Source organism: Rhinatrema bivittatum, chromosome 6 (genome assembly GCF_901001135.1).
Source record: "Rhinatrema bivittatum chromosome 6, aRhiBiv1.1, whole genome shotgun sequence".
NCBI lineage: Eukaryota > Metazoa > Chordata > Amphibia > Gymnophiona > Rhinatrematidae > Rhinatrema > Rhinatrema bivittatum.
This window is the reverse complement of record NC_042620.1, coordinates 285,583,230-285,600,617: the sequence shown is the minus strand read 5'-3', so window position 1 is coordinate 285,600,617 and position 17,388 is coordinate 285,583,230. Positions and strand designations below refer to the sequence as shown.

The following is a 17,388-nucleotide window of genomic DNA, read 5'->3' as shown; positions in this document are numbered from 1 at the left end:
TAACTTTCCCTGCTTCCATGTCGAAGTGGGTCCCGAGAAACTAGGATTTGTGTCAGCTCCAGATTGCTCTTTGCGAGGTTCATCACCCATCCTTGCTTCTATAGGAATTGGACAACCTCTCTTGAGCATCCGAGGCTCTCTTGTTTTGATTTGCTCTTATGAGTCTGTCGTCTAAGTAGGAGTATACAAGAATCTCCAGTTTGTGCAGGGCTGCTGCTACCATCAACATGTTAATCATCTACCATATCCCATTATGACAGGAAATCCTATTCCAATTAAAGTATATTCATGTATTAGGGGTGTGTCTAGACTCATCCTCACGTTTTCTCTTCATGTAACCAAGGTTGTTCAAAACTTATTTTTTACGGTTTCTGCATCAAATTAAACCATATTTAACATCCTCAGATCTCAAGACTCTTGACACATGCTCTTATTTTAAGACATACCGATTATTGTAATACTCTTCTACACGGACGTTCCTCACATCAAATCAGATGCCTTCAACTAGTACAAAGCAGTTCAGCATAACTGAATTTGAACAAAAAGTATGATTGTGTCCCCTCCTTTGATGCAGGATTTACATTGGCTTCCTATAAGCTTTGCATATTCAATTTAAAATAGGATGTCTGACTTTTAAGGTTTTATGCTCGGGTGTTCCCGCTTACCTTGCCTGCTTAATTATACCCCCCTTTGCGTCCACTCAAAGCTTCACAGCAGGAAATGCCTGTCTTACCCTTGTCAAGAGATAGCAAATGTTGCTTACCTGTAACGGGTGTTCTCACAGGACAGCAGGATGTTAGTCCTCACATATGGGTGACATCATCAGGATGGAGCCCAATCACGGAAAACTTCTGTCAAAGTTTCCAGAACTTTGACTGGCCCCTACTGGGCATGCCCAGCATGGCACTAACCCTGCAGCCAGCAGGGGTCCCCCTTCAGTCTTATTTGAAAGCTACTGGCAGTGCCGAAAATAAAACAAAACGTTACAAACCCACACCGCGGGGCGGCGGGCGGGTTTCGTGAGGACTAACATCCTGCTGTCCTGTGAGAACACCTGTTACAAGTAAGCAACATTTGCTTTCTCACAGGACAAGCAGGATGGTAGTCCTCACATATGGGTGAGTACCGAGCTGAGGATGTCCGAGTATGCACCAAATGTACCCAACGGCGTGCAACAGGCACAACAATTGGGGTGGAATTTGGTAGAGGGCATCCTGAACCCCACCGGGCAGGCGGAAGGGTGTAGGTATGTCATGTTGGAAATAAGTTACGCAGGACAGACTGGCTGAAGATGGAATCTTGTGTTCCGGCTTTGTCCAAGCAATAGTGGGCTGCGAAAGTATGGAGAGAACTCCAGATGGCAGCCCTGCAAATGTCAGGAAGCGGCACCGGTCGTAAGTGTGCTACTGAAGTCGCCATGGCCCTCACAGAGTGTGCTTTAACACGGTCTTGAAAAGGAATGCTTGCTTGCTGGTAGCAAAGAGATATGTAGTCCGCCAACCAGGAGGAGAGAGTCTCCTTACCCACAGGTTGCCCTAATTTGTTGGGATGGCAAGAGATGAATAACTGAGTGCTCTTCCTGTGGGCAACTGTACGGTCTAGATAGAAAGCTAGAGCCCGTTTACAGTCAAGGGTATGCAGAACCTGTTCCCTTGGATTGGAATGGGGCCTGGGAAAAAAGGTAGGTAGTATGATGGATTGATTAATGTGAAACTCCGAAACTACCTTGGGTAAAAACTTAGGGTGAGTGCGGAGTACCGCCCGATCCTGCAGGAGTTTAGTGTAAGGCAGATAGGTAACTAGGGCCTGTAACTCACTAACCCTGCGAGCTGAAGTGATAGCTAATAGGAAAAATCACTTTCCATGTGAGATATTTTAGGTCACAGGAGTGAAGAGGCTCGAATGGTTGGTTTCATGAGCCGACCGAGAACCAGATTGAGGTCCCAAGAAGGGGCTGGAGGACGTAAAGGGGGCTTGATATGGAGCAAGCCCTTTAAAAAGCGTGTTACGAGGGGTTGTACTGATATAGGGATATCCCCGACACCTTTATGGAAGGTTCGGCTACCGCACTGACATGCATTCTAATGGAAGAGGTTTTTAGACCTGACTCTGACAGATGCCAGAGATAATCCAAAAACCTTGGGATTGGACAGGAAAAGGGATCAAGGGACTGCGAAGTGCACCATGATGTGTACCTTTTCCATTTATAGGAATAAGATTTTCTTGTGGAAAGCTTCCATGAAGCAATCAGGACACGAGAAACCGAATCTGAAAGGTTAAGTGGTTGAAGGATTAGCCTTTCAACATCCATGCCATCAGGGACACGGCCTGAAGATTGGGATGGCGTAGGCATCCATCGTTTTGAGTGATCAGATGCGGGTCCATTCCCAAGGGAATGTGCCTGCGGATGGAGAGATCCTGAAGTGTGGGAAACCACACTTGGTGTGGCCAGTGAGGTGCTATCAGGATCATGGTTCCCTTGTCCTGACGTAGCTTCACAACAGCCTTCGAAAGAAGAGGAAGTGAAGGGAATGCATAGAGCAGACCGGTTGCCCACGAGAGGGAGAATGCATCTCTGGGCTGAGAGCGCTCGCTCCGAATGAGGGAGCAGAAATTATCGACTTTGTGGTTCTGAGGGGATGCAAAGAGGTCTATCTGGGGATAACCCCATTGTTGGAAGATGAAGTCTGCTACCTAGGGGCTGAGAGACCACTCGTGCGGTTGGAAGACACGAGTCAGTTTGTCTGCCAAGACATTGTCCACTCCCGGCAAGTAGGTGGCCCTGAGGTACATCAAGTGGGAGAGGACTTCCGCCCAAATCTGCACAGCTCCCTGACACAGAAAGAAGGAGCCTGTGCCTCCCTGCTTGTTGATGTACCACATGGCCACCTGGTTGTCCGTCTGAATCAGGATGACGTGATTTGATAGGTGTTCCTGAAAAGCCCTAAGAGCATATCGCATTGCTCGAAGTTCTAGGAAGTTTATTTGATGTTTGGCTTCCTCTGGAGACCAAGACCCTTGTGTCTGTAGATTGTCCACGTGGGCTCCCCACCAGAGGTTGGAAGTGTCGGTGGTGAGGATGAGTTGAGGATCTGGCACTTGAAAGGGCAGTCCTTGGAGGAGATTGGTCTGATCTTTCCACCAGGCGAGAGACAGGCGGAGTGAGTCGGTGATGTGGACAATGGCCAACAGAGGCTGAACAGCTTGAATCCATTGTGACCTCAGAGTCCAATGCATGAGCCTCATGGCCAGGCGGGCCATTGGTATGACATGGACTGAGGACGCCATGTGTCCTAAAAGTACGAGGAATTGGCGAGCTGTTGCTGTATGCTGAGACTGCAACTGGTGAGCGAGAGACACGAGAGTTAGTGCTCGTTGTTGAGGTAGAAAGGCTTTTGCCTGTAAGGTATCCAATTCTGCCCCAATGAACGACAATGTTTGAGATGGGACTAAATAGGATTTCTCGTAATTGATGAGAAATCCTAGAGAAATTAGAGTGTGTAGGGTCAAATTGAGGGACGACCTAGCGGCTTGCTGGGTTGGAGCCCTGATTAACCAGTCGTCGAGATAGGGGTAGATGTGAACACCTTCTTTCCTGAGAAAAGCTGCGACAATCACAAGACATTTGGTAAAGACTCATGGTGCCGATGCTAGGCCAAACGGAAGCACACGGTATTGATAGTGCTTTGGGCCTACTAAAAACCGGAGGTACTTGCGATGAGATTGAGTTCTCAATGTGTGTGTATGCTTCCTGAAGGTCCAGAGAGCAGAGCCAGTCTCCTCTTTGCAGAAGAGGTAGAAGCGAGCCCAAGGTTACCATCTTGAACTTTTCTCGCTGTAGGTACTTGTTGAGAGCACGTAGGTCCAGAATTGGACGAACTCCCCCGGATTTTTTGGGGATCAAAAAGTATCGGGAATAGAACCCTAGGCCTTGCTGCAAGAGAGGGACGGGTTCTATTGCTCTTAACTGGAGAAGAAGGGAAACCTCCTGCTCCAGAAGGACAGAATGGTCGGATACTCTCCATGCTTGCAGAGGTGGTGAGTCCAGTGGAAGAGCAAGAAAGTTTCGGTGGTAACCCTGAGCAATGATTGCTAGCACACATTGGTCGGTTGTGATTGATTGCCACATGCCGTGAAAGTGGCACAATCGACCTCCCACCGGTATGCTTGGCAGAGGAATCAGGCTGCTGCTCTCCAATTGAAAGTCAAAAACCTGAAGCAGGCCCCGGCTGGGAAGCTGCCTGCGACTTTTGCTTTCGGGTCTGGCGAGGCTGAGGTTTTTGAGAAGGCCTCGTAGTTCAGGACCTTGCTGGTGGAGGATAGTACTTCCTTGGACGGAAGAATGACTTCTTAGAGTCCTTCCTAAAGGTCTGTCTTGAGGGGAAGTCAGAAGGTATCAATGAGAGCTGTTTAAGGGTCTCATGATGGTCCTTTAATTCAGCCACTATTTGCTGGATCTGTTCACCGAACAGATTGTCTCCTACACGTGGCAGGTCAGACAGCCTGTCTTGTACTTCTGGGCGAAGGTCAGAAGATTTGAGCCAGGCCCATTGTCTTGCCGAAATGGCAGCTGCAGACACTCTAGTAGAGGTGTCGAAGATATTGTAAGCTGTTCTTATCTCATGCTTTCCTGCCTCAAACCCCTTGTTGACAAGGATTTGAAGTTGTTGTTGGAATTGGTCAGGCAGGGTTTCAGAGAAGTCCTGTATCTGCTTGAAAATGACCCTATTGTATTGGGTCATATACAGCTGGTAAGCAGCAATTCTGGAGATGAGCATGGCCCCTTGGAACACTCGTCGACCAATATTGTCTAGGAACTTGTGTTCCTTAACAGGAGGGGTAGATGAGTGAGGCTTCGTCCTTTTTGCTTTCTTTTGAGCCAATTCGACCACCACTGAGTGGTGGTCGAGCTGAGATTTCTGAAAGCCGAGGGCTGATTGTACTAAATAGGTAGTGTCAGCTTTTCTATGGATTGGGGCAACGGATCCAGGGTTTTCCCAGTTCTTTTTGAGGAGGTCAAGAAGAACTTGATGAATGGGAATAGAAGTGATCACTTTAGGGGCATCCAGGAATTGGAGGAGCTCCATCATCTGGTGCCTATCATCCTGCTCCGTCTGAAGCTGAAAAGGGACCAACTCCGACATTTCCTTCACAAAATTAATGAAAGAAAGGTCCTCTGGAGGAGAACGCTTTCTACTTTCAGCAGGAGAGGGAGGTGAAGGTAAATCATCGGTGTCTGTGGAAGTATCATCACCCCAGGTGTCATAAGGATCAGCAGACTGACCTGTAGGACGAGAAGCGGGTTGAATACCCGAAGGCCCCGGCTGAGGCTCTGAGAAAATCGAAGGAATCGTCGGGGGCACCGTGGACAGCCTGGAAGGCATCGGTGCCGGTATCGAAGGCATTGATGGCGCCGATGTGCGTATCGCCCCCATTGAATGAATCAGTGGCGAGGGACGAATTGGCATCGATGGCTGAGGCAGTACTCCCGAAGGAGGAATGCGGAACGGTGTTTCTCCGTCCAATGAAGATGTCAACGGGGAGCGCACCGGAGCCATCGGAGACCCGGGAATCACCGGTGGAAGGGCGGTCATGAGCGCCTCCATCCGTGATAGCAGCGGTGCCAGCGCTGCTGTCATTGGGTCGGTGACCGGTTCCACTCTCGGTGCCGGTGCTGAAGGAACCTGGAGTCGTTGCATCGCCTTGTCGATGGCCTCCTGGACCAGCTGGTCCAGTTCTTCTCGGAGACCTGGAGCAAGCAGCCCCGGCTCCGTGACGGAAGAGGGAGGCAGAGGCACAGTCGGAGGGACCACCTTTACAGGCGGAATCGCGACTCCCAAACCCCGATCGGGTGAGGGTGGCCTTGATGTCCCGGTTGCAGGAATGGTTGGTGCCATTCCTGGACGGGGCTTCTTCGATGGTGGCTCGGACGGTGGCGAGGTCGATGATTTCGCTCCCTCAACAGTCCGAGACTTATGATGCCGATGTTTCTCCCTACGATCCCCTCGATCTTGAGGGGGAGAAACGGGAGTCGATGGCGGACTGTCACCGGACGGTGGTCGATGCTGGTGCGAATTCGACTGTACCGGTTCCGATGACGTCGATGCGATGGACGGCGTCGGGGTATGAGCACAGAAGAGGAGTCCCATCTTCTCCATTCTGGCTTTGCGACCTTTTGGTGTCATGAGGGCACATTTGGTGCAAGTCAGGACATCATGCTCATGGTCTAAACACATTACACAGACCCCATGAGGGTCTGTGATAGACATGGTACGAGTACAGTCTGGGCACCGATGAAACCCCAACGCCATGGCCATCGAAAAAAAATCGAGCCACGGTACGGTCGACAGCCAATAGGCCACAAGGGCCAAACTCGACAGTAATCGACGAAAGACGGTCAAAAACTTACCGGAGTACCGCGGCCTGAGAAAAGTTAGAGGAGGGACCCCTGTGGGGCAATTTAAGTTTAAATAACTCCATGAGGAGCTCCATCCTGATGATGTCACCCATATGTGAGGACTACCATCCTGCTTGTCCTGTGAGAAATTAAGTTAGAAATGGCCAGAGAAAAAAAAGCTTTTACCTTGCAGCCAGCCTATGGAATTTCTTACCATTGACTATTCAACTGGAGGAGGATTACATCAAGAAAGCCTTGAAGACATTCTTCTTTTTAAAGGCCTCTGAGAACTGTTAGTTGATCTTTAATGAATGGTTTATCTTTGTTTTTCTTATGAGGACTTGTTTTATTGTAATTTTTATAGGTTTTTTTTACATTTACTTAATTATATTTATGATTACTTTCTTATTGTTAATTTATTTAATGTTATTGATTACAATTTTAAGAATTATTGATGTGATTTTATTTTAAGTTGTAATTTTTTTAACTTTATGTCCATCACTTTGATTTACTTTTGTAAAATATTGCGATTAATTAAGCAAATAATAATAATGACCATGGTAAAGGTCCTAGAAGCAGTTGCAATACTGAATTGCAGAGCTCAGAACTAGAAATGCTATCCTAAGAGGCAGAACCATAGGAGGTTTTGGTGAGTGGTCCTGATGTGGATATGGAAGTATACCTCTACCAAATCCAGAAAGCCAGGTATTCACCTTGTCATACCGACACTATTACTGATCTTAGTTTCACCATGCGGAAATATGGGACATGCAAACATTTGTTGATTTTCTTGAGGTCCAACACTGGCCGGAAGGAACCATCCTTCTTCGGCACCATGAAGTAGATCAAATAAGTGCCCTGTCCCCTCTCTTGTAGGGGGAGGGGCATAATGTCATGTAATTGTTGTAACTTGCTCAAGGTTCCTTTTATGGCTCTCCTTTTGAGGGGTGAGGCACAAGGGAAAACTATGAACCTAACGTATTGACTGGTCAAGGAGGAAGATAAGAAATATTGCAGTAGTATTAGGGAGATGGTCAAATGCATGGGAGAAACCAAGGCTGAGCACATCTGGAAACATTTCCTAGCTGTCCAGTCACTCCCATACTTCTCACTTACCTGATGTTGAACTGTTAACACTTTCCCCATAGTGTGAGTTATCATCTGTCTCCTCCACTTGCTTGATCCATAAAGCCACATCAGAATTGAATTCCAGATTTCCTGCCACTGTAATGATAAATATATTCTGCTCATTCCTTCACCATTTGTAAAGCTTCAGAGAATCTAGCTGGTATAAAGCCTGAAGGCACAAGGAAACTGGTTGGGGCCCTTCCCTAACCAGGGTGAGATAATCATAAATAAATGTTTGTAATATACAGTTAATATTTGCAGATTTGTGCAAGGGTCACATTTTTCTAATTCTTTAACAGTTTTTAATGGATTTGTACTTTTGAAGGATGATGGCCAGAGTACTGTGAAGTGAAATCCTCCATTTATCACCCAAGACTGCACAGCATGAGCAGTTGCAGTGTCTGAAGGCTGGGTTGGGAGGGACTAAGCAGGCAACAGCTCAAAGCTAGAGTAGTACAGATAATGATCAAAACCGCTCTTAACTATTCTAGTTTTGAGCTGTTGCCTGCTTAGTCCCTCCCCACTCAGCCTTCAGGCGAAACACGGGACAGTGCCTGGGGACTTACTGGTTGCTTGTTACTCACTGCCTTTAAACCTGATGGTTGTGAAGCTCTGGAATTAATCTTTACAAATTATTTCACTGCATTCTTTTGTTGGACATTTCCTAGCGTTACGCATTTGTGCCTTTTCCTTCTAGAACCTCAATGTGATGGACTCACTGGGCTTCTTTTTATTGTACTGCAGGCAGGAAGGAGGAAATGCAGACAGCCCCCTGGGCCTCTTTCTGTTGTGCCACATGTGGAAGGGGGAGATGCTGACAGCCCCCCTGGGCCTCCTTCTGTTGTGCTACAGGCGGGAAGTGATCTGCCAGCAGCCAAAGAAGCATTTACATTTATTAAATTTGTGAATCGGCTAACTCAAAACAGGCCTAGGTCCTTTTGTTAACAAGCTCCTGTCTGTGCTTTTTGTAGCAGCAGAGAGGGCATGTGAAGGCAACTTGCCAGTAATAGTGTAGTGCAACCTTTGGCTGTGAAAAACCAGAGCATCTTCAGACTAGGTTTCAAGATGTGTCTGATGGCGGGTGTCAATATAGCTGCTGTGCCAGACTGGAGAGTTAAAATTCGTACAATTTCCTGACATTTTAGCCCTCCAGCTGGCTAAATTCCAGAGAATTGTCAACCCTAGCTGTGGCTGACAGTGCAGGTGTGCCATACTGCAGATTTCATTTTCTGTTTCCCTCCTGGCCTGCAGGATATCCTCCCAATAGCAGGGGGGGCATTTGAGAACAGTACTTATCTACAGCTGCAGATAACAGAAACTGCATGGAGCCCTGCAGTCTTGCCAGATCTTATGGCCCTTGCATTTCCAATTGCAGAGGGAAGCAGACAGGAGGAGGAAGTAGTACTAAATAAGCCTGCTCATAGACTTCTGCCATTCCAGAACATGAGGAGGGAGGAGAAATTGCCATACTGGGTCAGACCAAGTCCCTGACTAAGAGTAAATTAAAATACAGCACTATGTCTGGTTTTCATAATGAAGTTCCATCATTTTTGCTCAACATGTCTAAAGGAAAGTAACTCATTGCAGAAACTGCTTATTTGCATTATAAAAAAATCTTAAAAATAAGATATTAATGGATGAGTAATTGTTTGGGATCAATGATTAAATATGACCTGTAAACTACAGCGGAAGAGTAAAACTTTAGATCACCCTGCTCACGACTGTTACAATAATCCATGAACCTTCCTTTCAAAACAGGATCCCCAGCTACAATAAGGGTTCACTCAAGTTTTAGCAAGCAACACCGAGCTACTGCAGAATTATATCCGTGCAGTTCACCCATTCAATCCTTTAACAGCACTACAGCCACCTCTGGATTCCACTTAAACACGATAAAGGGCAAAAGGCACTTTTGTCCATCCTCTGCAATATCTTTCCACCAGAGAACTAAGTCAACAACCTACTGGCAAACAAAGGCAAGATCTACTGCAATGTTCAACTACTGACATAAACGTAAATATAGATTTCAAAGAACATGACCTACTTTAGCAAAACTACCTGCACAATAAAAATTAATGAACTCCAAATGATCCTACACATCTCCACCAAATTACATTTTCAGACTCACATCCTCAGGACATGCTGGGTGGTTTGATGCATTCCCACAATTCATCTCCTAAACCAATTTTAATTTTAAATGCAATTAAAGGCTCAAAATGAACATTATATATAAGATAAAGCCCTGAATCGGCAGACTATCAAAAATATAATTTTGGAAAAAAAATAATTAATTACAAGCCATTAGGGTACAAGCTATCTTAAATGGGAGAATGAGTTTGTTCTTTCCATTAAATGTTAATTACTGATTTTTAGCCACTGCTGCAATTTAATGTTCGGCTAGTATGAATGGTAAGACCAACCCCCCTCCCCCCTTCAACAGCTGAATATACCATGGGGTGTGGGGGGGGGGGGGAAGGGAAGGTAATGATACCAAGGAGATGGGGGAGAGGGGTGGCAGGACAAGAAAGATGATGATGCAAGAGGGTGGGGAGGAGAGGTGACAAAAAGTAGTGATGATGCCAGGAGTGAGGGAGAAGGAAGATGGTGCCAGGGATTGGAAGGGACAAAAAGGTGATGCCAGGGGGTGGTGAGAGTGAGAAGGTGATTATGCTTGGAAGGGAGAGTGAAGGTGATGCCAAAGAGTGAAGAGAAAGGGAAAAAGAAGGTGATTGCTGGGGCGGGGTGGAGGAAGAGGGAAGGTAATGATGGTAGTTATGCCATCAGATGAGAAACATAGGGATTGACGGCTAGTTCTCAGATGGTTCACTTCATTTCTATACATTCTAAGTCAAACTGGGCAAAGATATATCTGATACTTTCCAATGTGATACAGGGGTCCCTCAAGGGTCAGTTCTCTCAGCAACACTATTCAATATTTACATGCTCCCACTATGCAAATTACTGACAAATCTAGGAATAACTTTCTTCTTGTATGCTGACGACTTACAGTTTTACATCCAACTCTCCAGATCATTTGAAAACACAGCTTCGATACTCTCTAGCTATATGAAAGCAATACAACACAAACTATTGCAACTTAAACTGACATTAAAGCGTAAAAAGACTGAAATCATTTGGCTAAATAGAAATTCATCAACAGTTAAACCACCTGCCCTTGACCTGGGTAATTTTCAAATTAATCCCTCAAATCAAGTACGAGATTTAGGTGCACAGCTAGATGTAATTCCCACAATGAAAATGCACAACAGTATATTAAGACAGGTTACACCAAGTTACTTATACTGTATTGGCTGAAACCATTATTAACTTTTGCAGACTTCCGTACTGTATTGCAATCTCTAATCTTCTTAAACCTTGACTATTGTAACTCCTTACTTCTAGGTCTTCCAGCAAGTCACTTAAACCCTCTACCAACTACTCAAAATGCTGCAGCAAGACTATTATTAGAATCTAGGAAATATGATCACATTACACCTTCGCTGATAATACTACATTGGTTACCAGTACAATCCAGAATCTACTACAAAGTATTAATGATAATATTCTTCATCATTCACTCCAATAATACTGGCTTATTACGAGTGACACTACAACCTTTACATCCCTTAAGAAACATTAAGATCTCAAAATAAAGGACTATTGTCTATTCCCTCAATACGGTGCACACATCTGACGCAAATAAGAGATTGAGTGTTTGCAATAGCAGGTCCAAAGTTCTGGAATTCCCTACCCGAGGTGTTAAGTATTTTACCAGAAAGAAAGATTTAAACATGAACTAAACATATGGCTATTCAAAATGCCTATAATTTAACTTAAAATAAATCAGAATATACAGAACCACAAAAATAATAGAATCATGAAGAATAAATCAAACAAGAAAATGGAAGATTCTCAAAACAACTCACTAAGACATTAAAACTACCATTTCGTTTGTAATTATCCTTACTCTTTGCCTCATGTACTAAATCAATTTTAAGATATACTAGTAAATTTTTCTTGACAGATATATCAGTGCCTGACTGAATACCTCCTCTGTAACCAATCTTTCTTTGAATGTCACTTTGTAAACCATTGTGATCTATACATGGAAAGACGGCATATCAAATATCTAAATAAATAAATAGTGGGGATGAGGGACAGGAGTGAAGGCAGGGGGAAGGTGATGATGATGCTTGGGAGTAGATGGAGAGGTGGAGTGATAAAAGAAGGTGATGATGATGGAGCATGGGTGGGGAGCAGAAATTGAGGGAGAGGGAAGCTGATGATAATGTCAGGGGGTGGCAGGAAGAGATGATGGGAGAGGGAAAATTATAACGGGGTAGAGGGAAGATGATCATAATGATGCCAGGTGACGGGGAAAGGGAAGGGAAGATGATGATGATGCCAGGGGAGTGGAAAGAAAGGTGATTATGATCTGGGGGTGGGAAAAGATAGAAGGGAGAATATAAGAACATAAGATAAGCGATACTAAATCAGACCAAGGGTCCATCAAGCCCAGTATCCTGTTTTCAACAGTGGCCAATCCAAGTCACAAATACCTGGCAATTACTCAAACATTAAACAGATCCCAAGCTACTATTCCTTATTGATTAATAGCAATTTATGAACTTCTCCTCTAAAAACATATCCAAATCTTTTTTAAACCCAGTTACACTAACTGCCGTAACCATATCCTCTGGCAATTAATTCCAGAGCTTAATTACGCGTTGAGTGAAAAATAATTTTTCATGATTTGTTTTAAATGAGCTATTTGCTAACTTTATGGAATGCCCCCTAATCCTTTTATTGTCTGAGAGAGTAAGTGACAGATTTACATTTGCATATTCAAGCCCTTTCATGATTTTGTAGATCTCAACCATATCCCCCTCTCAGCAGTCTCTTCTCCAAGCTAAATAGCCATAAGAACATAAGAAATTGCCATACTGGGTCAGACCAAGTGTCCATCAAGCCCAGCAGCCTGTTTCCAACAGTGGCCAATCCAGGTACAAATACCTGGCAAGTACCCAAAAACTAAGTATATCCCACGCTACTGATGCTAGTAATAGCAGTGGCTATTATCTAAGTCAACTTGATTAATAGCAGGTAATGGACTTCTCCTCCAAGAACTTATCCAAACCTTTTTTAAACCCAGCTACACTAACCACATCCCCTGGCAACAAATTCCAGAGTTTAATTGTGCGTTGAATGAAAAAGAATTTTCTCCGATTAGTTTTAAATGTGCTACATGCTAACTTCATGGAGTGTTCCCTAGTCCTCCTATTATCCGAAAGAGTAAATAACCGATTCACATTTACCCATTCTAGACCTTTCATTATTTTAAAGACCAATATCATATCCCCCCTTAGCCTTCTCTTCTCCAAGCTGAACAGCCCTAACCTCTTTAGTTTTTCCTCATAGGGGAGCTGTTCCATCCCCTTTATCATTTTGGTCACCCTTCTCTGTACCTTCTCCATCGCAACTATATCTCTTGAGATTTTATTTATTTATTTATTTCAAGCTTTTTTTATACCGGCATTCATGATACAATCATATCATGCCGGTTTACAGGTAACAGGGGGTGCAATAACCTTAAGCAAATAACAGCAGCAACCAGAGTTGTTCACAGTACTCAAGGTGCAGTCTCAACATGGAGCTCGAGACAGAGGCATTATGACATTCTCCGTTTTATTCACCATTCACTTCCTAATAATGCCTAACATTCTATTTGCTTTTTTGACTGCCACAGCACACTGAGCTGACGATTTCAATGTATTATCCACTATAACGCCTAGATCTCTTTCCTGGGCGGTAGCTCCTAATATGGAACCTAATATAGCATGGGTTATTTTTCCCTATATGCATCACCTTGCTCTTGGTGTAGCATTATCCCATTGATTATCCTCCCACCATGTCTCTGAGATGCCAATTAAGTCTATCTCATCATTCACTGCTATGAACTCTAATTCTCCCATTTTACTTCTTAGACCTTTTGCATTAGCATACAGACATTTCAAAGTGTGTTTTTTGTTTGTATTAACAACTTGCTTTTCAGTTGACAGGGATAATTTTTAATCTTTTAGCTCAGGTGATTCTTTACTTATAGGCACTTGGACTACCTTTTCTTTTATTGGAAACTCTTTTTTGAGATGCCCTAACTTACCTACATCATTAGCATCCTTCGAAGATACCTCCCTCTGATCCATACGCTGCTGAGCAACTGTTGGTTTTCCCCTTTGTTCTAGCTTAAAAGCTGCTCTGTCTCCTTTTTAAAGGTTAGTGCCAGCAACCTGGTTCCACCCTGGTTAAGGTGATGATGCCAGTGACTGGGGAGAGAATGTGATTATGATCTGGGGGCTGGGAGAAGAGGGAAGGGAGGAGAAGATGATTATGATGCCAGGAGATGGTGTTGGATGTGTGTTGAAAACTTTTACATGGGTACTAACAGAGGTACACAAACCTGGGCCAAGGGGCCTCAGGTAAGTCCCAGAAAAAGGTATTCTCCACAGTTGTATACTGTTGTCACTGATCAGGCTCCTACCAAAGGGACTTTCAGCGGTAGTGGATCACTAAGAAACTACAGCTGCCATGCATATTATCACATTTTCCCCAATATTGGACATGTCAACAAGGCTAGAGAGAGTGTTATGGAAATTGTATATGCTTTTTAAGTAATTTTAACTGAAAAGAGTCACTATTGAAAACAGCAAAACATTTTACAGCAAAAATAGTTTCTTCTATATTTCCCAGTGAGATGATGATATGGATAATTTTGACAACTAAAATATTTAATTTAAAAAATAGGCTGGACATGTTTTTAAGTGAAAAAGATACTGGCATTAATCCAGTGATTCTGAAATGATTGCCATATCTACAAGTGAGAAGGAATTTGTTTTTTCCCACTGCTATACTACTGGCTACACATGTAGGAGAGACCAAAGCTGAAGTAACCCACGCATGAACCGCCCCACAATTGGCTGCACCGAGATGGGCAAACCATCCACCCCCTGGTGGTAAGCCCCTATGGCACTGAGATGCACCAGAACGGAGTTGGTTTTAAGCCCAGGCTCAGAGAGGTGCAGCAGATAAATCAGGAGGTCCCAGATTGGGCAGAAGGGGGTCGAGATTCTTCTTCTCGCACCAGACGGCAAACTTCCTCCATTTCAATGCATAAGACTTCCTCATAGAAGGCTTTCTTGAAGCCATGAGGACTCGAGACACCTCCTCTGAGAGGTCAAGAAGCTGCAAGATCAACCGCTCAGCATCTAGGCCGTGAGTGACAGGGCCCAGAGGTTGGGGTGGCGCAGCCTGCCCTGATCCTGCACGAGAAGGTCTGGGGCAGTCCTGAGATGGATTGGGTCCCATTGGGAGAGCTACCGCAGAAGCAGAAACCAAACCTGTCTTGGTCAATGGGGGCTATGAGGATCATAGTATCCCAGTCCAAGTGAAACTTCAAGAGAGTCTTCGCTACCAATGGGAGTGGAAGATATGCATATAGGAGGCCCGTTCCCCAGTGGAGGGCAAAGGCATCCATAGCTGGCTTGCTTTCCACCCTGGACAGCGAACACTGAGGAGCCATCCTGTTGCAGGGACAGCAAATAGGAGCCATGTCCAGGGTTCCCCAGAGATGGAAGATTTGATCCACCACTTCCTGCTTCAGGGACCATTTGAGGGGTTGGAAGGTGCAACTCAACCTGCCTGCCAGGGTGTTCCCCATCCCAGCCAAGTACACCGCCAAGAGCAACATCCTTTAAGCCAGAGCCCAGGACCAGATCTGCACCGCCTCCTGACAGAGGAGGAAAGATCTGGTGCCCTCTTGCTTGTTGATATACCACATGGCAACCTGGATGTCTGTCCAGATGACCACTTGGTTGGCCAGGCGATCCCAAAAAATCCACAGTACATACCGGATCACCCGCAACTCCAAGTTTATCTGACATCAGGCTTCTTGGGCGGTTCAGAGACCCTGGATGTGAAGGCTGTCGATGTGGGCTTCCCAACCTAGGTGAGACACATCTATGGTAAGAACAATCTGGGTTGGTAGAGCCTGAAATGGCATACCCTGCTCCAGATTCGATGGGGATCTCCACCAAGCCAGGAAATCCCTGAGAGTGGGGGAAACCTGGATGCGGACCCAGAGATCTTGGGTGGCCTGCTGCCACTGAGCATGCAGGAACTCTCAGTGGCCCACCGCAAAGCAGAGATACTTCCGGTGACTGGGAGAGATCTCGATGTGGGTATAAGCATCTTTCAGGTCGAGGGAGCAAACCAGTCCCCTCTTTGCAAGAGGGGAATTAGGGTGCCCGAGGATACCATCTTGAATTTTTCCCTTTTGAGAAACCTGTTCAAGGCCTGCAGATCGAGAATGGGATGAGGCCTCCTGCTTTCTTTGGAATCAAAAAATAACAGGAGAAAAACCCCTGTCCCTGTTGCTGCCGAGGAACGGGCTCTACTGCCCTGGCCATTAGAAGAGCAGAGAGTTCCACTATGAGCATGTCTGAAAGTGAGATGGGACCCCAAAGTGGGTACAGGGGAGAATCCAGTGGGACAGCCATGAGATTCAGCCTGTAGCCATGCCAGATGATGAAGAGGACCCACTAATCCGAAATCACGGCCAGCTCCTGACCGGCAGATCTTCCGGCACTGGTCGATACGATTGGCTTATGCTCCCTCTCAGCCAGTCAAAATCAGGACTAGCCTGGAGTGCTGGCTGGGGCCTGGGACCACCTGGCTGACCAGATCTGCCCCTAGTGCTTGTCTGCTGTGGTCAAGAGTGAGGGGTAGGAGGGTAGTACTTCCATTGCCTGTAGAAAGGCCTCCTTGGCCCAGGCCAGGAAGAGCTTTTTGAAGCCAACGGAGAGGTCGAGACAGTAGCCAACAACTGCTCGAGGGTCTTATGGTGATCCTTCAGCTCTGGGACTGCATCCTTCACCTTGTCACTGAAAAGGTTATCCCTGGTGCAAGGCAGGTCCTGAACCTCAGGCTGAAGGTCCAAGGCATGATGCGCCAAGCAAGACGCCTTGCTGAGATGCCAGTGGCAGCTATGCAGCTCGCTGTCTTGAAGACGTCGTAGGCCGCACACACTTCATGCTTCCCACACTCAAGGCCCTGACGGACAATAGCCATAAGGGCTTCTTGAAGCTGCTGGGCAAGGCCATCCCCAACTTCTTGGATTTGCTTCCAGAGGTTATGGGTGTATTGGGTCATGTATAATAGGTAGGAAGCGATATGGGCCATCAACATGGAGCCCTGGAACACTCTCCTACTCCTTGCATCCCATGCCCTAGCCAGGCAGAGCCGAGGTATGAGTCTTCGACCTCTTTGCTTTCTTCAGCAATGACTCTACCATCACAGATTGGTGGGGAAGCTGGCGCTTACTGAAGCCCACAATCTACTGCATGAGATACACCCCATCAGCCTTCTGGTTCACTGGAGCCACGGAAAGGGGGTGCTCCCAAAGTCAAAGCAGCAGTTCACGGAGAATCTCATGGACGGGGACTGCAACCACTTCCTTCGGGGCACCTACGAACTGGGGAATCTCCAGCATTTTGTGGCGGGCATCCTTCTCCATCATAAGTTGGAAGGGTATGGCTTCAGCCATAACCCAGATAAACCCCGCGAAGGTCAGGTCCTCCGGTGGGGACAGACACTGCTCCTCAGAGGGAGACGGTTCCGACAGAAGACCATCAGAATCCACTGATGAGGTATCGGAGGTATCCCTTCCCCAAGGGTCATAAGGGTCCTCAGGCTCATCGAGGCCACCCGAAGGGGGAGGCTGGGGAGCACTGGGCACATCATGGGGTGAAGGCACAAAGGGACCAAGCACTGGCCCTGGCAGCACGGGGCGGGGCACAGGGGTTCCAGTG

General features: G+C 46.0%; 1 protein-coding gene across 1 annotated transcript in view; it reads right to left on the bottom strand.

Annotated features, from left to right (window-relative positions):
- Window positions 1-17,388, bottom strand: part of LOC115094356 — a 50,053-nt gene that overhangs the window by 9,940 nt on the left and 22,725 nt on the right. Inside the window, exon 3 of the mRNA XM_029607328.1 lies at window positions 7,514-7,621. Within this exon, the coding sequence (XP_029463188.1) occupies window positions 7,514-7,621 (108 nt within the window). The remainder of the gene's footprint in view (window positions 1-7,513; window positions 7,622-17,388) is intronic.